The sequence below is a fragment of the Hypanus sabinus genome, chromosome 22 (assembly GCF_030144855.1).
Source record: "Hypanus sabinus isolate sHypSab1 chromosome 22, sHypSab1.hap1, whole genome shotgun sequence".
Taxonomy (NCBI): domain Eukaryota; kingdom Metazoa; phylum Chordata; class Chondrichthyes; order Myliobatiformes; family Dasyatidae; genus Hypanus; species Hypanus sabinus.
In genome coordinates, this window is record NC_082727.1 from 55,120,937 (window position 1) to 55,147,558 (window position 26,622).

The 26,622-nt window shown below is 37.6% G+C and overlaps 2 protein-coding genes across 10 annotated transcripts in view; both read right to left on the reverse strand.

Annotated features, from left to right (window-relative positions):
- The window catches only part of btbd16 (BTB (POZ) domain containing 16), a 116,087-nt gene extending 103,603 nt beyond the window's left edge, over nt 1-12,484 (reverse strand). The window contains exons 1-2 of the mRNA XM_059947775.1: nt 12,347-12,484; nt 3,227-3,299 (exon numbers count right to left, since the gene is read on the reverse strand). The gene's annotated coding sequence lies outside the window, so the exon portion shown is untranslated. The remainder of the gene's footprint in view (nt 1-3,226; nt 3,300-12,346) is intronic.
- A 3,917-nt stretch (nt 12,485-16,401) lies between these two features.
- tacc2 (transforming, acidic coiled-coil containing protein 2) overlaps nt 16,402-26,622 on the reverse strand; it is a 204,879-nt gene continuing 194,658 nt past the window's right edge. For 8 of the 9 annotated variants that reach the window (XM_059947778.1, XM_059947781.1, XM_059947784.1 and 5 more), the window contains 4 exons: nt 22,715-22,875; nt 19,433-19,539; nt 18,283-18,403; nt 16,402-17,232 (listed from right to left, as the gene is read on the reverse strand). In XM_059947778.1, coding sequence (XP_059803761.1) covers nt 17,167-17,232; nt 18,283-18,403; nt 19,433-19,539; nt 22,715-22,875 — 455 coding nt within the window. In that variant the 3' untranslated portion in view covers nt 16,402-17,166. The remainder of the gene's footprint in view (nt 17,233-18,282; nt 18,404-19,432; nt 19,540-22,714; nt 22,876-26,622) is intronic. The other variant, XM_059947777.1, reaches the window with a different exon arrangement.

Consider the following 26,622-nt stretch of genomic DNA (forward strand, 5'->3'; position numbering starts at 1 on the left):
TCTATCTTTCAGTCCAGCTGAAGGGTTACAACCTGAAATATCAACAGTTCATGTTGCTCCACAGATGATGCCTGACCTGTTGAGATCCCCTAACATCTTGCTTGTTGCTTCCAAATTCCAGCATTTGCAGCCTCTTGCCCCTCTATTTCAGGTGGGAGGGTGGAGACACATTTCCATCAAAGGAGGTGTAAGATGCTCCTTCCCTCTGCTAGCCTGCAGGTCACCCTTGTAGTGGTTGTTTAGGCCCCCGATCAGGGTCACATGAAGCCATGAGAGCAGGTGGCAGATGGTTGTATGAGCAGCTGGTGCACATCACAAGTCCTGGTTATGCAACCACTGACGCCAGACAGACAGTCTCTGAAGAGTATTGATAATGGCTGGTGTCACCTGTCCAGTAAAGACACTGCCCAGAAGAAGGCAATGGCAAACCACTTCTGAAGAAAAATTTGCCAAGAACAATCATGGGCACGGATAGACCATAATTGCCCACATCATACAACACGGCATTTAATGATAATGATGATGTCTCTCTATTGGGTGGCAATTAGCTGGATTGGAACTGTGTGCACGTTCAATTCTTATTACCTAAAATTTTCTTTCATTTTCATGTATAAGACATGACAGTTCATAAATGTTTATTCAATTCATTACATCGACTAATTTAATTTATGAACATTTCACCATAAAAATACGCTCCCCTTACTGTACATCCTCAGAAGCTGAATACGCATCAATTATTTATTCCACGATTATTTACCAAGGTTTTCATATTCATTGTTTGCTGACTTAACAAAGGATGTTGGTGGTTCAGGAGACTCGTTATGAATTTAGTAATGTACTTGTTTCAACAAATCATTTAAATACTGTTTTAAATGTTAATGTATTTTTTGGAAGTAGTGTCTAACATGGAGAAGAAATTTTAAGATTTTGAGTCATAGTTTTACAACAACTCTAAAATAATCAAACAAAATAAATACATTATGTTCAGGGTATGATATAACCAGTTCCTTTCAAATCTCTGCAATTCTATAATGAGACTTAATTAACTTCAAAGTATGTCTATACTTAAAGAGACAATATCACGAGCTTTTGAGTGAAAGCAATTGGACAGCTTTTTCAAAGAATCAACACAAACAACATGCTACACTTTAATAATTAGAATGTTTATCAGTATTTTTTTTTAAAAACTGCAAATATATAAAGCAACACACACAAAATGTTGAAGGAACTCAGCAGGTCATGTGTCATCTATGAAAAAGAATAAATAGTCAACATTTTGGCATTTCAGGACTTAAGAAGGGTCTCAGCCCGAAACATTGACTGTTTATCGTTTTCCATAGATGCTGCCTGACCTGCTGAGTGCCTCCAGCTTTTTAAGTGTGTTGCTTTGGATTTCCAGCATCTGCAGACTTTCTTGTTCTTGCAAACATATAAAAATCTTTCAGAGATCTGTTATGTGAAGCCTATACATTCATGTTGTGCTACCTGTTAATATTCTTTGTAATGACTCGTTGAAGCAGACTTTAACTGCTTTTGTAGCCTGTGCTTTTCCTAGCAAATCAGAATGCAAAGGCCCTTTTGCCTGAAAACGGTTAGTGATGCCAGCTTGTATGCGTAGCTTATCAGTTGGTGAAGCCTAAGTTCAGGAGTCAAAAAAATTTATGTGTTACACATAGAACTGTAAAATAATTATTCTGCTATTAATGATTCTGCTACCAATGAAATTAGATTCGGAAAGAAGCTAAACCTGGAGTTTTTTTTAATAAAAAAAATATTCCAACTACTTCTGTTAGTACTCACAATATATCGCAAGGGAAATTGGATATACAAACAGGCAAAAGACAAAAGCAACAGCAAGAGGAACACAGTAACATATGGGCCAGAATAATCTCTGCCTTGATCTGCAGTCAGTTCTGAACTAATTGGGATGGTGATGTGGATGTTCTATTTACTACTAGTGCCTCTAGGTATAAGGACACAAGAGACAGTATAATAACAAGATCCCCAATTTTAAAGGAAAGGAGTTAATTAAATCTATTGTATGACTTTTACTACTCTTAATTGCTTGTACAGTAAAATACTTAGCTGACATACTAGGGCATTATTTCATGATCTTTGTTTTTCCTGTTAATGACCCAACAAATTTTAATTTTAATTTTAATACATAACAAACACCAATTGGCGAGCCAAATGGCAAATTGCTGGGATTTCCAAATAGTTGGATAATGGATTACCAGACATTTGCTAATAGTTCCAAAAATGCATCACTGTTGTAGGAAAGGTATGAAGAAAAACAGCCAAATGATACTGTTAGTCAATTCTTCAACCAGAAATTAGAAAAATAATCTCTTATGTAATGACTCAGAAGAAAAACAAAATAACACAGGTTTTCCTGAGAGATTTTGCTGGGACCAGATGGAACTATTGAATTTCAGTTCTTGCGTGCCAGGAAACTGGCACAATTACCTGTGCTGCTTCTAATCACTCACATGCATTCAGGGACTACGCATTCAAACTCCACACAGTCAAGGCAGAATGTACAAATTTAACAGAGAGTCCAAAAGATCAAGTTAAACCTGGTTCACTGCAGGTATGATGCTGCCACAATTACTGTTACATCATTATAGTCCCCATTTATCAGATACTGAAATAATTTAGTGTCTTCAACTTTGAATCCAATCTTCCAGCCTTTCGAACCACACAGCCCAGCAACCCCAATTTAATCCTAGCCTAATCACGGGACAATTTACAATAACCAATTAAACTACCACTGGTACATCTTTGCACTGTGGGAGGAAACCTGAGCACCCGCAGGAATCCCACTCAGTCACAGAGAGAACATACAAACTCCTTACAAGCAGCTGCTGAGATTGAACCTGAGTCACCTATACTGTAAAGTTTTGCACTAACCACTATGCCATTGTGCTGCCCCTAGGCTAGGGTGAAATTGGGGATTGCTGGGCAGCATTGTATCTCAATAAATAAACAAACAAATAAATAAATAAATAAAGTCTGCTATTTCTCTTTTTACCATGAGCAATGCAGTTCAATTCTCAAAAGTAATATTTTTATTTAGTGCCTCTCTTCCTTTTTATATCCGCAGAAGCTCTTACTTTCTGATTTTACACTGTTTATAGTTTACACATATCGTTCTTTAAGTGAAATAAACATAATTGTATTCATGGTAGACTAAGATTTTCTGCAGTTTTAATATAAGTTCACGTACCTCTGTCAGAGTTTGGTATGGAACTTGTGATAGCAAATCTGATGGTGATAAGTAAGAGGATTTCAATAATGCTCTGCTAAAACAAGAACAGAGGAAAGAAATATCTTTACAGAAGTCTGTTTTTGCATAAATTAACCAACGTAGGATCCTGTACGAATATATTACTCCAGAAGTAACTAGCAGTTCTAATCAGGGTGTTAGATCAAGTAACGGACAAGGAAACCTCACTTGAATTGAATTGACTATTTCTTATATCCTTCACATACCCGAGGAGTAAAAATCTTTGTTATGTCTCCATCTAAATATGCTATTTGCAATTATAGTAATTAATAATAAACAGAACAGTCAATCTAATATAGAGTACACTCAAATCAGCGTGAGTTCATCAGTCTGATGGCCTGGTGGAAGAAACTGTCCTGGAGTCTGTTGGTCCTGGCTTTTATGCTGTGGTACCACTTCCTGGATGGTAGCAGCTGGAATAGATTTAGTGTATGGGACGACTTGGGTCCCCAGTGATCCAACGGACCCTTTTTACAGGCCTGTAAGAACTTTGAATTCTTAATAAGTCATAAATGCTCTCAACGTTTGGATTAGAACATAAGACTATAAGATATAGGAGCAGAATTAGGCCATTTGGCCCATTGACTCTGATCCACCAGTTCATCATGGTTGATTCAACTTTCCTCCCAGCTCCAATATCCTGCCTTTTCCCTATATCCCCTCATGCCCTGACCAATCAAGAATCTACTAATCTCTGCTCAAATATACATAAAGACTTGGCCTCCATAGTTGCCTGTGGTAAAGAATTCCACAGATACACCACTCTCTGGCTAGATAAATTTCTCCTCATCTCTGTTCTAAAAGGATGCCCCTCTATTCTGAGGCTGTGTCCTCTGATCTAAGACGCTCCCACCATAGGAAACATTCACTATATCAAGGCCTTTCACCATTCAATTGGTTTCAATTAGGTCACCCCTTATTCTTTGAATTCTAGTGAATACAGACCTTGAGCTATCAAACACTCTTCACATGACAAGCCACTCAATCCTGGAATTGCTTTTGTGAACCTCCCTTGGACCCTCTCCAGTTTCAGCACATCCTTTCTAAGATAAGGACCCCAAAACTGCTAACAATACTCCAAATGAGGCCTCACCAGAGCTTTACAACATTACATCTTTACTTTTATCTTCTAGTCCTCTTGAAATGAATACTAACATCACATTTGCCCTCCTCACCAGACTCCACCTGCAAATTAACCTTTAGAAAATCCTGCACAAGGACTCCCAAGTCTCTTTGCACCTCAGTTTCTTGCATTTTGCATTTCCATTCAGCAAATAGCTTACTGTTTCATTTATTCTACCAAAGTGCACAACCAACACTTCCCGATACTGTATTCCACCTGCCACTTCTTTTCCCATTCTCCTAATCTGTCTAAGTCCTTCTGTAGCCTCTCTACTTCCTCAAAACTACTTGACCCTCCACCTATCATTGTTTAGTCTGCAAACTTTGCAACAAAGCCATTAATTCCATCATCCAAATCATTGATCTATAACGTAAAAAGTATTAGTCCCAACACATTCTCCTGTGGAACACCACTAGTTACCAGCAGCCAACCAGAAAAGGCTCCCTTTATTCCCACTCTTTGCCTCCTGTGAATCAGCCACTGCTTTATTCATGCTAGAATCTTTCCTGTAATACGACAGGCTTTGTAGCTTGTTAAGCAACCTCATGTGTGGGGGCTTGTCAAAGGTCTTCTGAAATTCAAAGTATGCAACATCAACCGATTCTCCTCTGTCAATCCTGTTTGTTATTTCTTCAATGTATTGCAACAGATTTGTCAGACAAGATTTTTCTTTGAGGAACCGTGTATTATGGCCTATTTATCACTTACCTTCAAGTTCCCTGAGATCTCATCTTTAATAATCAGCTCCAACGTCTCCCAGCCACTGCGGTCAGACTAACTAGTGTCTAGAATCTAGTGATTCTTGAATGATCGTTACCAACACCTCCACAATCTCTTCAGCCACGTCTTTCAGAACTCTGGGGTGTAGATCATCTGGTCCAGGTCACTTATTTATCTTCAGAACTTCCACTCCAGTAATGGTAACTTTACGCAATTCAGAACCCCTGACACCTGGAACTTCCACCATACTGCTTGTGTCTTCCACAGTAAAGACTGATGCAAAATAATTATTTAACTTGTCTACCATTTCCTTATTTCCCCATTACTACCTATCTCTAGCATCATTTTCCAGTGGTCTGATATCCACCATCACCTCTCTTTTACACTTTATATATCTGGAGAAACTTTTGGTATCCTCTTTATTATTGTTGGCTAGCTTACATTCCTATTCCATCTTTACTTTGTTAATGACTCTTTTTAGTGGCCTTCTGTTGATTTAAAAAAACTTCTCAATCCTCTAACTTCTCACTAATTTTTGCTCTATTATATTGCTCTCTCTTTGGCTTTTATGTTGGCTTTGACTTCTCGTTAGACATGGTTGTGTCATCTTTCCTTTAAAATACTTCTTCTTCTTTTGGATGTATATATCCTGTGCATTCTGAATTGCTTCCAAAAATTCCAGCCTTTGCTGCTCTGTCGTCATCCATACCAGTGTTCTTCTCCAATCAATTCTGGCCAACTCTTCTTATATTCCTCTGTAATTCCCTTTACTCAACTGTAATATTGATACATCTGATTTTAGATTCACCTTTTACATTTCTGGGGAAATTTGATTATATCATGATCATTTTCCCCTAATGGTTCTTTTACCTTAAGCTCTCTAATCAATTCTGCTTCATTGCTCAACACTCAATCGAGTATAACTAATCCCCGAGTGGGCTCAACCACGAGCTGCATCTTGTCGGCATTTTAGAAGCTCCCCCCTTGAAATCCAGCACCAACCTGACTTGCCCAATCTACCTGCATATTGCAACCCATGACTATTGTGACAATGCCCTTTTGCCATGCATTTTCTATCTTCTGTTGTAATTTGTAGACCACATCCTTACTACTGTTTGGGGGGTCTGTATACTGTACAACTCGCATCAGGGTATTTTACCCTCGCAGTTCCTTAGCTCTATCCATAATGATGCAGCACTTTCCAACCTAAGTCACCTCTAATGATTTGATTTCATTTTTTTTTAATAAACAGGGCAACACCACACCCTCTGCCTTCCTGTCTTTCCTTTTGATATAAGTATCCTTGGACATTCAACTCCTAGCTATAATCTTCTTTCAGCCATGCTTCAGTGATGACTACAACATCATGCATGCCATTATGTAACTGAGCTACAAGTTCATCTACCCTATTCTGTATACTGCGCACATTCAAATATAACACCTTCAATCCTGTATTCATCTTTTTCAAGTTTTGTCTGCCTTTTATGATGCAACTCATCCTGTTGACTGCAATTTTGCCCTACCTCGCTACATACTGCCTCTGTTTGTAAACCAAATGCCACTTCTTCAGCACTATCATCTGCCTTTCCTATGATACTTATTGCATTAAAATATACACAGCTCAGGATACTAGTTGCACCATGCTCAACTTATTGATTCCTAACTTTATCTGAGGTCTTATCAACATCTGCCTCCACAATCTCTCCAGGAACTGTACCCATTCCCCTTTAATTCTACTTTAACCTCCAACATGCAGCATTTACAAACCTTCCGGCTAGGAAGTTTATATTACCACCTCCTTAGATCTGTTTTCTGCCATCAAATTATTTCCTCATAACACTCCTGAAGAGAGGTTCAATATCCTAATCACTTTGTGCCAACCCTTTACTATGCTGGCATTCACTAATTTGAATTTTCTTACACATGATGACTATAGAGCAGAGGTTGCCAACCTGCTTAATGACATTGATCTGTAACATAAAATAGGCTGGGAATCCCTGCTGTAGAGGTATTGAGCAAAAATATAAGTTAGCAGATGAGAACAATGATTAAACTTGGATATAACTAATTAACATCAGCAATTAATTTACATTATTTTGCTGATTTATTTCTCCACAAATCCTTACTATACCTGAGAATATATTTGTGTACTTTCTAATATCACATTTTCAAAAAAATTCCCATTGTACATTCCTATATTCACATTTATATTATAAATTGCAGATTTAAACCAATAGTTTAACAATTACAACTTCCCACCTTTAAATAGTCTGCTTCACATCACCCCAAGCATCAGCCTAAACTACAGAGGAACTCAACCAAATTAATTTTATTTCTTTGTTTCCATATGTTAAGTCTGTGACTTGCAGATAGTCTGGGATTTTACTAGACAGCAAAACAATAGGTGTTCACTGTTATCATTAAAGTACAGGCAATTTAATATGAAAATCCTTAAGTGATGCAAGTGATTCAACAAACATCTGCAAGCTGTTCAATTCTCCGCCTCTGCAGTCTGATTCAGAGTGATGTTAACTACTCCTTAGCAAACTTCCTGGACCCAACAATTTAATTCTATGTAGGTGTAATTTAATACTCTCACAAATACTTTAAAATAAATGGGATTGTATATATAATTTTAAGTTTAAAATGGGGTAGGAGTTTAAAAAAAGTTTTAGACAGGAAAAGTTTTAAGATACTAGAATACTACAGCACAGTACAGGCCCTCTGGCCCTCGATGTTGTGTCGACCCATATATTCCTTAAAAAAGTACTAAACCCACACTACCCCATAACCTTCTATTTTTCTTTTATCCATGTGCCTGTCCAAGAGGCTCTTAAATATCCCTGTTTTATCCTCCACCACCATTCTTGGCAAGTCATTCCACGCACCCAAACCCTCTGTGTAAAAAAACTCATGTCTCCACTAAACTTCCCTCCCTTAACTTTGTACATATGCCCTCTGGTGATTGCTATTCATGCCCTGGGAAACAAGTACTGGCTTTCCACTAAATCTATGCCTCCAAAACAAAGTTTTGGACTTAAAAAAATTAATTAGGTGTAATTTTACTTCCTGATGCATTATCCACTGTCCTTTTAATGAAATTAATTGTTCAGCAATGTTTGTTCTATCTCAGCTGTTGGTCATGAGAGATCTGCTGAACAGATGCTAACAAGCACAGAAATGAAAATGTTTGCCTCAGAGGAATCCCTGGATATTTGACAGGGGTTTTCATCGAGGTTAGCACCCATTATTCTAATGTCGATAGATATTAGCATTATATTCCAAATATTTGGAATATTTAGAATCTCACATCCCTCCTCTCAATATTCATTTGTCTGTGTTTCTGATGGTTATTTGTGTAAACTTCTCACACGACAAATTCATACTTCTAATGGAAATGGTAGGATGATCCATCAGGTTTTCATTTTTTGACAGTTCACCTTATATTGAAGAGAAATTTCTATAACCCTGCATCACTTTGTATCAATTTCATAGGCAAAAGCACTGAAACACAGCAATTTCAAACATCAGGACATTATTAAAAGGAAGCAGGGATTTTAATAAAAGAACTGCAAATGATCACTTTGAACTAATTATCCCCTATGTATAAATTTATCCTTAAGCAAGGTCTATTTCTCTTTATCACTCCTTTTTACAAAACTACCACAGAAGAGCCTTGATACATTATTCCTTTTTAATGTACTGCTGAGATTTCAAAAATGTCATTTAGAATTCACTATGCTTTTTACCAAGAGAAATACAACTGTGATGTTATCTCAGAAAACTTTTATTATCAATACAAAGTGACCACTAATTCAGCAAATATTGGATTAAAAATTGATGAGACACAAGAAAGCATAATCGGAAAATCTACTCTACAGAAAATAAACATATTAAGTACAATGAAGATGCACATATATACAATTATCCATTCATATGAAAGTTAGTTTTTTAAAATAAAACAACCTAATATTTTGCTATTTTCTGTTTTTAAAAAAGCTTATAATCTGCATCCTAAAAGTTAATAAAATTCTCAAAAGAACAGTATACATTTAGTAAATCAAAACACTGCAGATACTGGAACTTTAGAAACAGAAAATGCTGGAAATATGTAGTAGTTCAGCATTCATGACAACAAAAACAGAGTGAACATTACACCTTTGTACAGATGCTGCCTGAACTGCTCAGTTTCTGTTTTAAGACAAATTTTTGGTTTGCTAGTATATAATTTGGGAGGGTTCCGTGATAAAGTACGTGGAGTTGATTCATTCTTGTTATATTTTGTAATGTGTTATATTGTATATTGGAATGAATCCACGTCAACTTCCATTCAATGTAACACACAAACTGCTGGAGTAACTCAGCAGGCCAGGCAGTATCTATGGAAAAGAGTAAACAGTCGACGTTTTGGGCCGTTACCTTCTTGTAAATCAAGGTTCAATTACACTGGAATTCTGACATCTCCATTTAGTTTCAGCAGACCTTAAAAATTCAGACCTCAGATACAAAACCTCATGCATTCCACATTGTCATTCCCATGGACAAATATATAACACAAGGGAAAGGAAAGTAAATAATCACCTGGGATTTTATTTTGCTTTTAGGCATTCCATATTTGTAATTAATCATTTTGACAAGTTTATAAAATTTTTATATTTCTCTAAAGTGGTCAGATCAAATTTCAATACCAGAGAAATTCTAAAGCAGTTCAAACAAGTTCCGAAAAGAATTTAAATTGAAGAGCAAGCATGCTGTTGTCCTGTCATCACAATCAGAGAAAAATCAAACATCTGTTTGATAGATTAGTGGTGTGTAGTTTTTCCATGTATTCAACCTTTAGATTAAGCAAGGGGAGCAGTTTCCTTTATGATTTCACATTATCAGCTCTAGCAGTTCTTCCATTAGAAAACAATTGTGGATGACTAGGAATTGGTTTGTTCTCTGTGTATTTTCAGTTTCATGTAGGAATTGTTTTCCTTTACAGGTGGATTCCCAGAGTTCTATTTTTCCTTCATGCCTATGGAGTTCTTGTGTCCAGTGGCAATACCAGCTAAAATAAATGTTAGTGTGTTTCAGGTATTTAATTTTATTAAATAGGACATCAAGTTCATTAAAAGACCATTTCTAACAATCCACAGGATATCCATCTCCTCTCAACAAATTTTACCTTGCCTAATCCTATCAGCATAACCTAAAGTCTTCTCCTTTGTAAGTTTATCTACTACCAGTAAACTGTATTCAAAATATTCGACTACTCCATGTGGTAGCTACTAACACATTTTCCATTTTTATCAGGACCTAATGGACTTCCCTGTCTTAAGCTAATAGCTTCTATTATGGCTTTCCTAATGTCAATACTTTCAGAATCAGGTTTATTATCACCGGCATGTGACGTGAAATTTGTTAACTTAGCAGCAGCAGTTCAATGCAATACATAACCTAGCAGAGAGAGAAAAAAAATAATAAAAAAACAAGTAAATCAATTATGTATATTGAATGGATTATTTAAAAATGTGCAAAAACAGAAACACTGTATATCTTAAAGAAAAAGTGAGGTAGTGTCCAAAGATTCAATGTCAATTTGGGAACCAGATGGCAGTGGGGAAGAAGCTGTTCCTGAATCGCTGAGTGCGTGCCTTCAGGCTTCTGTACCTTCTTCCTGATGGTAACAGTGAGAAAAGCGCATGCCCTGGGTGCTGGAGGTCTTTAATAAGGGACACTGGTTTTCTGAGACACCACTTCCTAATTCCACTAATTTATCATCATTTAGTAATTATCTGCCTTCTTGTTATTGCTGCCAAAGTGGAAAACCTTGCATTTATCCAAATTATACTGCATATGTTGTGTACATGTCCACTCCCTCAAGAATTCAAAAGAAGCTGCAATTCTCTGCACCCTCCTCATGGAAAGGGGAATATAGAACCATTTACCTTGCTATGAGATGGAATCAGGGATGCAAATGTCACAGACAATGTCAAGGTATCTCATTGTCCTTTTAAGCCCACCTCAGCTCTCAGTTGAGCCAGTGGATAAACTGGGGATTACATGGTCTTAACAGTGTTGAAGAAGTTGTGCATGTCATGTTTATCAACAAGTTACTGGACCTTCAGCAATCTTTCCAACCCACCAGCTATTCATTTGGCTATTCTTCTAATGAACTTCACTTTTCAGGTGCCTTTAGAATTGTTTTTCCTTCTCCCTTGCTGTTTGGTGATGTTTTCAAACCAAAAATGCCCTGTTTGTGGTTAATTAACTAGATTTTCCAGTTATTTTCATTAAACCCAGACTTTCTGGTAGGAAGGCCAAGAACCTGCACAAATATTAATTATGGCAGACTTCGTGGCAGTTCAGATGCTGGGGGCACTTTGAAGCTGGTTGGTAATTGTCAGCTTACCTGCGGGGTGATCTGTGGGTGTGGGTCCTTGTGGTCTTAAAATGATTATTTACTTTTCACAGCATTTCTGCTCCTGCTGTCATTATGGGCAAGGATACAGAGTGAACAGAAGCACGTACGTATGCCAAGAGAGCACACTACCTCCTAGTCAATACACCTGTTCACGCAAACACCAACACCAGCTGCATTTCATCTGCAGGGCCCACAATCATAGGAAAATCCCAGAGAATTTAAGTGGAATCAAGTATCAAGTAATCCCCAACCCTGAAGGGTTTCTGCGTAAGAAGTATTTAATATTAACTGGAATCGAAATGGAAGGTCCTGCCCAGGGGTCTCCGCCCGAAAGCTTTTCCATTGCTTCTGCTTGATCTGCTGTTTCTCCAGCTTCTGGTGTGTGTTGTTTGGATTTCCAGCATCTGCAGATCCTCTCTTGATTATGAACATTTTCATTACATTTTATAGCCTTTCATGAAATATACTTCTAAATCTACCAATATTCTCTATTTCTGAGTTTCATTAATAACAAAACTCCAATCATTCTCAATTATTAACAGACTCGAGTAATCATTTCAAACACAAACATTAGAACCATTTCAAACCACAAAAACTTTCAGTAAATGCAGTTTTTCCAAAATGAATTCCATTAAGTTAAAATGCAAGATTTTTTTTCTCCAAAGTTGTCCAATAACAATTTTGCCCCATATACGTTCTTGTGGATGGCCCCGCACTTGATTTTAGTGTGAGAATGACTTGAGGCTATTGCTGTGATGGAGCAGACTCCAGCCCCGCCGCGATACACCGGCTCATACATACGCTCACTTACACCGAGCACGCAGTCTTATTTCTGCGCAATTTCGGCGGCCTGGGATTGTACGTCAGCTGCGCTGCTTTCGACCCTCGCCCAGCGCCCGTCAGATTTCCCGTGTCGGTGCCTGTGGAGCGGTCGCAGGCTTCTTTTAATCTCCCTTCCGTTTCCATCGTCGTGGTCCACTGACCGCTCTGTCGCTAGACGTCCTCGCTCATCGGAAAAGCAAATGCTCAGCAACCGAGTCCACGTTACCTCTCCGCCTGAAAGCACAAGGCCCGTCACCAAGCAACGCCAGCTCCTGGTTCCCATGGTAACTGGAGACGCGGCCTACTTTGAAAATCAAGCTTTGCGTCAGACCTTACCTCAAATCATCGGCACAAGATGCTGGAAATCTTGAGCATTAACCAGTACAGGAGGAACTCGGCTGGTCAGGCAGCAACAATGGACTAATGAAGGATCTCGGCCCGGAAAGTCGACTTCATTTCCACAGATGCTGCCTGACATGCCTTCTCCAGCATGTTGTACGCATTGCTCAAACCTTGCAGCAAATCCCCGAACAGTGATTGTATCTGCTCCCTACCAACGGGTGGATATACCTACAATATGGAATAAAATGAAAAAGTCGACTTTTTTGACCAATTCAAACCATCGGTGAATTGAGGCCTGAGTTTGACTGTCAAATAAGACATATTGACTTATTTTCACTTTGAAATGGCAGTGTAGGCTTGAGGAGCCAGGTGGCTCACTACTCACCCATTTGAAACCTAATAGGACCATTGCATAAAATTGTGGTAAACTATGTACACCTGTCTGGACACACCCCTCTGCTGACTGCTCCTGTGGACCCTCCCACAGACCCTTGTATAAAGGCGATTAGGGCACTGCTCCTGCCTCAGTCTTCGACATGTCGTGTTCCCTTTTTGCTGTTAAAGCCTATCATTCACTTCCAGTCTCCTAGAGTTATTGATGGTGCATCAAAAATATAACAATCTAAAACATTATATTGTTCAAATAGGGTAATTCTACAAAGTCAGGCCAATTTTGAGGTGCCATTTAAGGTAAAACAAAGAAAATTTGTTATTGCCAAAATAGGGAGATGGTCCATTAAGAACAGTTGACCTGAAACATAGTTGGGGTTTGATACATCATTATTAACCTAATGACCACAGATGCTGTCTTACCTGGTGAGTTTTCCCATTTTTGTTGTTTGCATTTCAAAATTCCAGCATCTGTGACTTTTTACTTTACAATTACATTTAGGTGCCATTGAGCTGGGAAATCAGGCTCCATTCCCCTAGCAGTGCTTTTGGTTTCTACATTTATGACTAAATGCCAAGCATAGAAGGCTGCAACATTTCTTTAAATCATCATGGTTAAAACAAAATAATATCCATACTCTAGATATGGGAAATGAGACAGGAAATCAATGATTGTACTTAGCAGGCCAGGCAGCATCAGTAGAGCGATTTCCAAGGTTTCCCTGTGGAAAGCTATTAGGATTTGGGGACCCATACCTAACTTCTTCAACCGTCTGAGGTGAAAGGGGCACTGTTGTGCTTTTTATCATCACACAGCTGGTATGTAAGGACCACGTGAGATCCTTGGTGACGTGTATTGCGAGAGTTGTTCACCCTTTCAACCCTAGATCCATTGATATCAATAGCCTGTCTCCATTCCTCCTGAAGTCCACAACCAGCTCTTTTGTTTTTGCAACATTCAGGGAGAGGTTGTTTTCTTGATACCACTGTGTCAGGGTGATGACTTCTCTTCTGTAGGCTGCCTCATTATCTTTTGAGATGAGACCAATCAATGTAGTATCATCAGCAAATTTAATTAACATTTGGAACTGTGGGTGGTGACACAGTCATGGGTATACAGAGAGTAAAGGATGAGCCTTAGGACACAGCCTTGAGTGCACCTGTGTTGAGGGTCAGAAAGGCAGATGTGAGGGAGCCCACTCTTACCACCTGCTGGCCATCTGATTGGAAGTCCAGGATCCAACTACACAAGACAGGGTGAAGGCCAAGGTCTCTGAGCTTCTTGTCAAGCCGAGGGAATTATGGTGTTGAATACTGAATTGTAGTCCAAGAACAGCATTCTCACATAAGCATCCTTCTTCTCCAAATGTGTAAGGACGGTGTGTAGAGCTGTGGCTTTGCATCATCTGTTGATCGGTTGTGTCGGTGGGTGAATTGTAGTTGAGCCAGTGTGGATGGTAGTATGATGCAGATGTAGTCCTTGAACAGCCTCTCAAAGCATTTGTGGGCAGTCTCACTAAAATAGTTGTAAATAGATCAATTCATTGAAACCTTACAAAAATAAAAATCACAGGCTGGATAAAGGGAGAATGTTCTCCTTTGTTGAGGACCAGAACCAGAGGTGACCATCCCAGAATCAGAGAAGGACCACTTAGGATTGGGATGAGATGAAATTTTCCCCACTCAAAGCGTGAAGAACCTTTAGAATTCCCTCTCATGTAAAGTTGCAGAGGTTCAGTCATTGATTCATTTAAGACATAGATTTCTGAATATTGAGAGAATCAAGACATATGGAGATAGTGCAGGAAAAAGGCATTAAATGAGAAGATTAATAATCTTTATTATGTTCTTACTTTGTTATTTACTTCTAAGTACTGACTTTCCTTCACAATTTGGATCTCTGCAAGAAGTGTAAATCATGAAGGGAGAGTGTTACAAATTAGAATGGGGATGGTATGATGTGGGAAGAGGACCACAGAAGAGGAAGACTTCAAAACGTATGCTAAGAGGGAAAAGGGAAGAAGATCCCACTCTGGAGACAGTCAGGGTGGGAATTTTACTGTCAATGCACAACTATGGCCTGGAGTTATCTTTGGAAACAATTAGGATCGTGGCAGTGGTCAGCTGTGGAGAAGATTTTGGGCGGGGTGGTCTCTTGTAGAGATGATCAGGGTTCGCTGATCACCAGCCTTGTAGAAGTATTCAGTCCCCAACAGTATCATGAAAAAAGATATCCTTGACCATAAAGACTTAGCAAAGTATCACTTCCAAGTTTCTGTAAAGATATAAAAGAAGGTCTTGTGGTTGAATGGGACTAAGGAACATTTTGGCTTCAACACTAAATGGTACGTGCCATGTAAATCTAATATTGTGCATCAGTCAGGTATTGCAATCCCTATTGTAAAGTATGGTGAAGGTAGCACCATGCTATGAGATGCTTTTCAGCAGCAGGGACTGGAAATTTGGTCAGGATTGATGGGAAGATGAATATGCTAAATACAGAGAAATCCTAGATAAGAACCTGCTAGCCTCTGCCGGAAGGCTTTAACAGGGAGGACGTTCAACTTTCAGCAGGACAACAACCCAAAGCACACTTTGAGCAACCATAGAGTGGCTTCAAATGAAGAAAATTGTGTCCTAGTCAGAGTCCAATCCAACATCTCCGGCAAGACCTCAAGATTGTTGTCCACCACCGCTCCCCAACTAATCTGGGACAGCTTGAGCAATTTTGCAAGGAAAAATAGGCAAATCTTGTTCCATCACAGTGTGCAAAGCTAATAGATATTTATCCAAGATGATTACTGGCTGTAATAGCTGCAAGAGATGATTCAACTAAGTACTGAGAAGGTGGGGGGGGGGGGGGGGGGGGGGATGAATACTTTTGAACTGTAGGCATTTCAGCTTTTGAATTTTTAATGCTTTACAATTTCCTTAATTTCTGGGCATACTGTGAGTAAAGGAGTGTATGATTCACAAATAAAATCTCAATTAAATTGATCAAAATTTCTGGTTGTAATACTCATTTATGGGAACAAAGGGTTGGGGGCTGAATATTTTTACTAGGCACTGTAAGCTTTGGAGATTCAAGGGAAAGCGGGTTGGGGAGCTGATCAAAAGAAGAGAATGGTGAAAGAGTTACATAGCAGCTTAATATAGCTGAATATGATTTAATCTTCCAACATCATTGAAATACTAACATATCAAAATAGTGAGAAAATATGGACCAGGTAACCATGCAACTGTGGCATATATTTATGAAATTCCAAATTATGCAAGGTAGTAAATGTCAAGAACACCAGCAGGTGAAAATAGTTCAGGTAAACTAACATCTTTATTGCTTTAGAAACTGGCCACTGACAAGAGATGTACAGCAAACTGAGATGTGTGTGAGCCATAAAGAGAACAGAATGCAACATCAGAATAAACATACATCTCTTTTCTTCCTTATGTTCAACACTTAAAAAGAAACAAACTTCACAGAGTCTGACAAATTGTAGCCACCTCAAACATTGTAATAGGTTTCCTCTGAAGAGTTAATTTTGCATAGACTGCTGAGATAAAACTAGAAGCAATCACTTTGAAGAAAACAGCAATTGTGATTTTAAACTAAATTTTATTTACAATAGAGAACTTCATTGACACATGCATTTTTACAAATTCAGAATGCAGATCAAGTCTAGATTCTTAAGGCTTCACTGAAAATTGGCAAGACTTCTCTTGCAGTAATTTAATGTACAGTATATTGAAACTTTAAAACACATTACAAGGGAACCCATAAAAAGAACCATAAAGAAATTAATCTCAATATCAAACACGTCTCACCTAGCTATCAAACGACCAATCTCCCTGATACAGGAACTTGCCATGTGCCAGACTACAATACAGCAGATAGTAAAAGGAAAACTTGCAAGGGCCATTTGATTGCTACATACATTAAACAGTCCTCACTGGAAAGAGAAATAGTGCACTAAAATGTGGTGAAAACCACAATGTCCACATAGGTCAGTCAATATTACTGTACCACTGGCTTTATTGCACTCAGTATTTCCCCACTATCGACAAAAAATATAGGCAACATTAACTCTTCCCCATTTTGGCAATCAGTTCATCACAGATTTTTGTCAGTTCTTCTACTTCCTTATTCTGAAAAGAAATCAGAAATATATTTAATGTACATTTTCTAGGCTCAAGATGAGGCACAGATTTTAAAATTACCACACTGAATACACTGATATCTGGTCTTTTCGCAGCCATTCACAAAAAATGTCTGTAGTTTTCACTGAAAAAACATGCAGCTCAAGCAGATCAAAAATTATTTACGATTTTGTAGACCACCTTAATTGGACTGCAGGAGGTATTTTATTTGTTCCATGATGATTGCTCCTTGATGGATAGTTATAAAGTACTAAGAGGTGTTAACTAAATTGAAAGAGCAAAATTCCCAAGCTAAAATGCATCGACACATCCAAGAACTCAATCTCAGTTCTTCAGTATTTCCTAAGACAAAATTCACTACTGGTACTTGGCCCTAAATGTTTGTCTGCTTTTGCAGTTAATACTGTATATCGTCCAGCCATGAATTTGTACAGCGTAGGGGAAAATGAAGGCAGAATGTTTCCTGAAATGTTTCATTTGCCTGAAATAACCAATGCATTCAGGTGAACAACACTTCAGTGCTAGTTGCTAACTCAAGTGCTTGTACTCCAACTTAAATTAGCAATAGTGATTTAAATGGCACTAAAAACTGGGATCATACCAAAGTCATTAGTTCATTGCATTTCATATGAAAATCAAATCTTTAGCAATTGAGAACCTATTGTAAGAGCAATTCGAAGCACCTGCCCAAAACTCAGACACGAGTTCCACGATATGTGTAATTATTTAACTGGTGTTAAGAATTTGTGACTGTGGGAGAAAATGAACTGATTGTTACCTAAGAGCATCCAAATACATTAACCTCCTGCACAATGAAATAATTGCAAAATGTTGCGCATTGAATTTAGTGAAAACTAAAAATAGCATACACTAGCAACACAAGTGCAGACAGAATACACACCTGAAAATAATAGCCAAGTAGGAATTAGTCATATATGATCTTCAAATTCAGAAATTACATTCAAAATAATGATCAGAAAATCAGTCTTACCAATTTAAATGTGAGACGACATTCATTTCTAAAACACATTGAATTACCTTCTGTTCTAAAGTTCTCTCCAATGACTCGACTTTCATCTGTTCCTTCCGTAAACTGGCTTGAAAAGCTGTCTGCTCCGATTTGGACTTGGCACGTACTTGAGCGATCTCAGCATTTGCTCTAAAATTCAATGGATATTCAGTGAATGTGCATGTAGATAAAAAGTTAAATTGCTCATAATATTTATTATATGCACATTGGCCGCCAAGCCATAGCTTTGCATCACAGTGATATGATCAGCTGCGTTATGCATATTTTTCATCCTTTATACCTATTCTACATAAATGGGCATAAGATGTAATCAGCACTGAGCTTCTATGCTTGCTGCAAACCATAAGAAAAGTTCCTATTCACCCGTGTGGTTTCCCAGGCAGGAACTTACTGAGAAACTACCCCTCCACCATCAGGCTCTTGAATAAAAGGGGATAACTACATTCACTTGCCCCATCATTGAAATGTTCCCACAACCAATGATTTCAGTTTTAAGGACTCTTTATTCTATTATCTCATGTTCTCATTATTTACTGCTATTTATTTATGTTTGCATTTGTACAGTTTGCTAATCTTTCTTTGAACCTATTATTGTTACTATTCTATAGATTTGCTGAGTATGCTTGCAGGAAATTGAATCTCAGGGTTTTAGCTGGTGCTATACATGTAGTTTGGTAATAAAATTTACTAAGAACTTTGAACAGCAGGGCTTGCATAGGAGTATGCAGGTTTATAAGATGGAAAGGTTATTTGTAGATGTGGGGACTTGTCAGGAGTGAACAGTGGATGGCACACCAACTACAAGTTAAGCCAACTACAAATAGTTGAAAAATTATGAATGCTTCATGTAAAAACTATCAAGCATTATTTGAAGTATTAAAACATGTAAACTTTTATATCAAAAGTTAAAAAAAATTCAAAACATTTCACAACACAAAGTAATTACGCAATCTGAAAATTCTTACAGTTTGTATTGTCCTTAGTAACATCTAGCCTCCAGGGATATCAATAAAAAATCTCCCTGAAAAATCATGTATTTCTCTGCAAAGTCATTGTCAGGAATTGTATTTATTGATTCTGTGTTCCCCATTGATTTCAATAATTACTTCATGCCCCTTTATGAGCTATTAATTATTAACAGGAAGAAAGACTATTTACTTGTCAAGCTTCTCTTCTGCATGGATCTTGAGAGCATGGTACCGCTGTTCTTCTTTCTTTACACGGGCAAGGTACTCCTGGGCACATTTCTTCAATACTTCCTCATTCTGCCAAAAATAAGTAATTGCCCTGAAGATCAGAATAGATACACAAGAAAACGTGTTTCCTCAAAATAGTCTTTTAGGTAGACCTTGAAGAGTAATTGCCTTCAGCACACCCTGCAGATTTAATTTTGTAAATTGATCAAGCTGACGAAATCTGTATTTCAAAGCAACACATGTTTCGGGCCAAGACTCCTTTTCAGGACTCAAATGGATGGGGAAGGCGGCAGAATAGAAAGCTGGGGGAAGAGAAAAAAGGCAAGCTAGAAGGTGATGTGGGAAGTCAAATGGATAGGAAAGGTAAAGGGCTGGAGATGAAGGAACCTATCACCTTCTAGCTAGCCTCCTTCCCCTTCCCTCACCTTTTATTCTGGCATCTTCCCCCTTTCATTCAGTCCTGAAGAAGAACCTCAGCCCAATACATCAACTGTTTATTCATTTCCATAGATTCTGCCTGACCTGCTGAGTTTGTCCAGCATGTTGTGTAGGTTGCTTTGGGTTTCAAGAATCTGCAGACTCTTCTTGTTTATAATTTACATTTCAGTCTGACGTCACTGACAAAATTACAGTAATATTTACAAACAGGATTTTGCACCAAACAAAGAAACAATGATCACCACCAACTCTAAAGAAATTTAAACACAAAGATCCGGTAACAAATGTAACAAAGGTTTTCCCTCCCTGTTCTGGCCACATCATAAAGCAGATTCAGAGAATCCCTGGTGTCCAGCAAGAGTACCTAGGCAGCCAATTATACTGAAGAGTTCTCAAAACCAGCTGTGCATATGACAATAAACTTAACTTTATCTTTGAGTTTGATTTTTAACATTTAAATAGTGCTAAATAAAGACTGGCATTTACACAGGAACTGGAATATCATTAAAAATTTGCTATTAATTTCATAAACATATTATTTTATTACCTTAAAATATTTTACATTTTAAAATATTTAAGCAAAGATATATAATTAATCTGTAACTAAAAATTTGCTAAATAGAGTTAGTTTTCTATTAAAGGGATGTCCATTGAGAACAGAGATAAGAAGGAATTTCTTTAGCCAGAAGGTAGTAAATCTGTGGAATTTGCTGCCACAGGCAGCTGTGGAGGGCAGGTCACTGGGTGCATTTAAGGCAGAAGTTGATAGGTTCTTGGTTAGTCTGGCATGAAAAGATATGGGAAAAAGGGAGGAGAATAGGGTTTAGAGGGAAGTGGATCAGCCATGATGAAATGGTGGAGCAGACTTGATGGGCCAAATGGCCTAATTTTGCTATATGTCTTATGGTCTAAAAACTTATTTTTACTGCAGAGAAGAATGTGCAACATATTCAGAATACTTTGACAGTAAGAACATTTTGTAAATAGCTTAATTTTTTGCAAAATTATTGATTTCTTAAAATATGTTTGCAAAATACTATTCTCTATAGAAAACAGAGGATATTACTACAACAGGTTTTGGATTTCCATGTTGATTCTTCAGTAGTTACTCTCAGTTCCACAGTATAATAATCCCAAGCACTGACAGATTTCTGATAAATAATTACTGTAAAATTGGTCCTATCATTGGTTTTGTATCTAAGGTTATTTAATTAGCGAAGTAAAAATGTAAAGAAATGTAAGCTGATGTGATCAATACGCCAAGATGTTGTGCTTAGCTACAAGTGGAATATTCTTGATGTCCATTAGACATGGAGTTATTCACTGAATTCCTTCAGGCTTCTACACCGCAATGTCCTATTACCATTCTGTCAACAAGGACTTTCAAGGACTCATTTTCTTGCAATTAATTATTTACTTAGTTTTTTTTTTATTTGCACAGTTTGTCTTCTTTTGCTCATTGGTTGTTTGTCTGTCTTTGCTAATGTGTCATTTTTTCATTGATTCTATTGCATTTTTACTGTGAATGCCTGCAAGAAAATGCAACCCAAGGTAGTAAGTACAGGCTGACATATATGAACTTTGATAATAAATTTTCTTGGAATTTTGATTTGAACTCTGAAATTTGCCAAAACGGCCACCTTTTTCTGGGACAGGTGTAAATTGGGAAAGCAACTACTGCCAGCTTTAGGCAACAATCCTTAATGAAGCATAGATTATTTAAATTAATGACAAATAATACTTCAAAAACAAAATAAAGAAAGATGTGTTTAAGAGGGACATACAGTATAAAGAAGTCAAAAAAAGTGTGCTGGAGATATTGTTTATTTCTTTATTTTATTTCAAGATACAGTGCAGAACACATTCTTCCAGCCCAACAGCCACACAGCCCTACAGCCCACCAATTTGATCCTAGCCCAATTACATGACAATTTACAATGACCAATTAACCTACTAACCTGTGTGCCTTTGGGCTGAGGAAGAAACCCACACATTCACATGGGGAGAACGTAGCAACTCCTTACGGACGGTGCAGGAACTAGATCCATTCTCCGGAACACCCCGAGCTGTATTAGCCTTGTGCTATCCGATATGTTACTGTGGTGCCCCAATTACTAATTAAGGCTTTCAATATTGTTGGTACTTCATTTACACCTGATTGAAAAAACTCTAAATCCTTTTTTAATAGACACATGATGAATAAAAGACTCCAGCACCTCACTCATCATGTGTTTGAATGCCAAGCCCCTTTGATTGGGACAAGGGAAATCCAACAGCAATTCTGAATTCTAGAAGTCAGTGTGCAGTATTCTTTGAAGGAATTACCTAAACATTTTAAAAACAACACACCATGATGTCTACAAATTATGAATTCCATTACATTATACACAGAGCAACCTACACTGTCTGAGGTTTAGGCTAAATAGCAGGAGGCTCAGTATCCCAGTCTAAACTTAGTAGTTTAAAATTTAATAATTTAATATTTATTCCATTAGTTAATTTTTATTTCCAAAAATAATTAGGTGGATATGGATATCATTGGGTGCTACTGGTACACAGAGCTCCAACTCACAGTCAGCACTATATTGTAGAACTAATAAAGTGAAATAAGATTCAAATATTAACTTTTAAAAATTCAAAAAATCTGTTCTGCAATATCCTCCTCATTCTTATTTTAAATTAACAACAATAGTTTGTCTGTTGCAATTATTATAATTACCCTGTTAGGGAAACAATTGCTGTCCATATACAGTTTAAAATTCTATGTTTAGGAAAGATTAGAAAATAATTTTTTTAATGAACCCACCTTTCGGAACCCCTCTAACACCTCCTTCATTTTCTCGTATCGCCTGAAGAGGTCCGCAAGAGATTTTTCCACAGAGTTCAGGTCAGACAAGGCCTGGTCCTTCTCCAAGATTAACTGCTGTACAGTGTGATGGGAGATAGATTTTTCTCTGTGATCATCTTCTGCAGAAAACAAAACTCATATCATGCCATTTTACAGGACCATATCCGAACTACAGCTCGAAAAATATTTCGTAAAATAATTGTTAATGGAGAAACACACAGGCCTTGTCCTGATTATGAATGCCCTATCTATGTACAGCCTATATAAATGAATGAATATTTGGGATACCAGTGGGATGGATTTGCCAGCCTTTGCATTTAAATATACTGCCTGGAAGCCACATCTCAGATTTAGAACTATTTGAGTTACAGACATTTCCCAGGAAAGGGGTCTGTCATATCCTGAGGAGGAACTGTACAGGAATTTTGTTTCTAATATGCTTTGGAAGCACATTTTAATACTGCAATCCACGAAACTCCAGTACTGGACATTTGAGTCAAAAACACACCAGTCTTCAGCAAAAGTTTCAAAAAACATTCTTTATATGTTATTATTTCTAATACAATATCAAGTTTCTCAACAAACGACATTTCCCAATATACTTAATATGCTTTATGGTAATCCCCAGAAAACTGATTAGGTTAGAGCACAAGGCAGTAATTTGCACTACAAAATAATTCACAAAAAGTAAGTGGGTGCTTTCCTCATCATGAGGAAGATTAAAACAAGGTAAGATAAGACAAAACTTTATTTATCCCAAAGGAAATTATTGTTGGAAGGTGCTCAGCCAGAAATATATACTTTAAAATGCAAAATGTAAGCATTGAGGTATGAAGAAGAGTACAAAATGTCCATTAAAAGGTAATGGTGCAATTAAGTCAACAAGTCTGAGAAAGGAAGAATGTTTCTAATCTAAAGATAATGTGCCTTTGAAATAAACATAATCATTCTCTGGGTAATCAATTGCAGATGATGTTTGGGTAAATAACAGATGAACACACAGTGAGAAAGTTTATAGCAAAGGAAACTGCTTAACATATCCTGGTATAACTTTCAAAACCCATTTTTGCCCATGATAGGCAGCAAATATACTTTCTTTGGCTTGTGCATTCAGGCCAAAATTAAGAAGGAAAGTGATAAGATTAATATGTTGCATGTCTTTGATTGGCAAATGGGCAAGAGTCATTTAAAAGATATCAACACAAATCATCATGGTCAAAACTGGAACTATTTCTGAAGTTGCACCTCCACATTGTATATCAAATGAATCCTGTAAGGTCTCACATATTGCTCAATTCTGTTGTTGGAGCCTCTCTCAGACAATGATATTGGTTGATCTATTGCCCTTAGTACACAATGGAAACTTAAACTAGAAACTAGGCTAAAAGAGGAAGCATAATCCATCTAAAAAATCAGCATTTGAACAAAATAGTGAAAGTGGTCCATTCATTTTATATTTATTAGTTCACAGGATGTCTATAGTCCTGGCAATGCCAGCACTTAATGACCATTGTTAATTATCTATGAACTGTGGACTAATCAGTGGGACTGAAATCACATATAGGCAAGATTGGGTAAGGGAGACAGAATTTTATCTTTGAAAGACATCAATGAACCAAATATGGGATTTCATGAAAGTCTAGTTAGTTCCATGCTTAAAATTTTCTAATATCATTTTTGAAATTCCACATTTCTTAAATTTTCTTAAAATTTAAAATTTCTTAAATTCAATTCTTCAATTGTTCTAGGATTCAAGCTCTGTGTTCAGCATGTAAACCTTAGTGGCAGAAGAATTTCCATTCTTCAGCAATGTAGTTCAGAACCTTAACCATTATCTTGTGAATATTTTATATTATGGAGCTTCTGAGCTAGCATATTTCCTCTTTTACCAAGAAAAAGCAAGACCAAGTCTCACATAACCCAGATGAAATTGGTTCACTTAACGTAGTGTCATGAGAGGGATCTCTGCCTCCGTAGTTCCTCTTCCCACTCCCTTAACCAATTGGCCCAGTAATCAATGATACATTTAAAAACAAACAAGAGAAAATCTGCGAGATGCTGGAAGTCCAAGCAAAACACAAAATGCTGGAGGAACTCAGCAGGCCAGGTAGCATCAAAGAGTATAGTCCACATTTCCGGCCGAAACCATTCTTCAGGACTTTTTTTTCTCAGCCTGAAACATTGACTATACTCATTTCCATAGATGTTCTATTCAAAAACAATGTGTGTGAAAAGGGAAAAAAAAGAAAAAAAATCTTTGCCTTGGGTTATGTTGGATTACAGTTTCTTTCTCCTCTGCTTCCATAGAAAATTTCTACCATTTGGATTTGCATCTTCCTTTGAACATTTTAAAGGATAGAACTACATACTGAAGCATTTGGGTGTTCCAAATGGCTCATCCGATGATAGAAATACTGTGACTTGCACAAGGGCACCAAACTACAATTTATCTACTTATTTGTTCTTCCTGCTGTTATCAAGGTTAAAATTATGAAAAAAAATCATAACTGTATTAAGTTTCAACATGTCAGTATGCAACCTCATATGTCAAAGGAAATAAATCATTACAGCATTGTGGTGAACTACATATGCCTGTCTGGACATCCCCCCCGCCCCCCCCCGCTGACTGCTCCTGTGGTTCCTCCCACAGACCCTTCCTCAGTCTCCAGGATGTTGTGTGGTGGTCACTTGCTGCTTGTGCTTTCTTCCAGCCAATAAAAGCCTACATTAACCCACGTCTCAGTTATTGATGGTGCATCAAGCATATAGCCTTGTCCCCTAATGCTGAACATAGTCATTCAGCATGGCATTGCAGCATTTTTATGTTCTTCTGAATCAAAACATGACCTACAATAACACTATCTGTCCTAAAACTTTGGAAAAATATTCCTAAAATTTAGCCAGCTTCATTATGGATGCAACCCTGCCCACCATCAAGGACATCTTCAAAAGACGGTGCTTCAGGAAGGTGGCATCCTTCATTAATGACCCTCACCATCCGGGACGTGCTTTCTTCTCGTTACTACTGTCAGGGAGGAAGTACAGGAGCCTGAAGACCCACACTCAAACAGCGTCTTCCCTTCTGCCAATCAGATTTCTGAATGGTCTTTGAATCCACCTTACCATTCCACATAAGCACTATTAATTTACTGTTTTTAATGTAACTTATAATAACTATATTTTATGTCTTGCATGGTATTGTTACCACAAAACAACACATTTCACAACATATGTCAGCAACAATAAAACTGATTTCATCTAATCTTCTAATTATTTATATGAGATTTTACAAATCTATTCTCAACCTCCAAACAAGCCTTGCAAATAATACTTTCAAAGTTGGTCTAAAAGATTTGGTTTATTTTCCCATGAACAGCCTGTCTACAAAAATTCTTCTCATGGGACACGGATATTGTTAATAATGCCAGCATTATTTTTATTAGGAAGCCCCTGTGAGTAGTTTGTGAGCTGGTAACCTAGCTACCAGTATACTATGTAGAGACAGTATTCACTCAGCACAGTTGGGCAAGACATTTTAGGATCTGAGAGTGGTGATTCTGTGGAGTTCTTTGCCACAGGCAGCTGTGGAGGCCAAGTCTTCATGTATATTTAAAGCAGAGGTTGATAGATTCTTGATTGGTCAGGGCATGAAGGGATATAGGGAGAAGGCAAGAGATTGGGGTAGAAAGGAAAATTAGATCAGTCATGACGAAATCGCAGAGCAGACTCTGGGCCAAATGGCCTAATTCTGCTCCTATATCTTATGGTCTTATGGCCTATTTGGACCAAGGTAGGGTGAAGAACTGGCGGAGTACTTCAATGAAAGGTGTGTGACTAAGAGGAAAACTTACAGGAGATCCAATTCT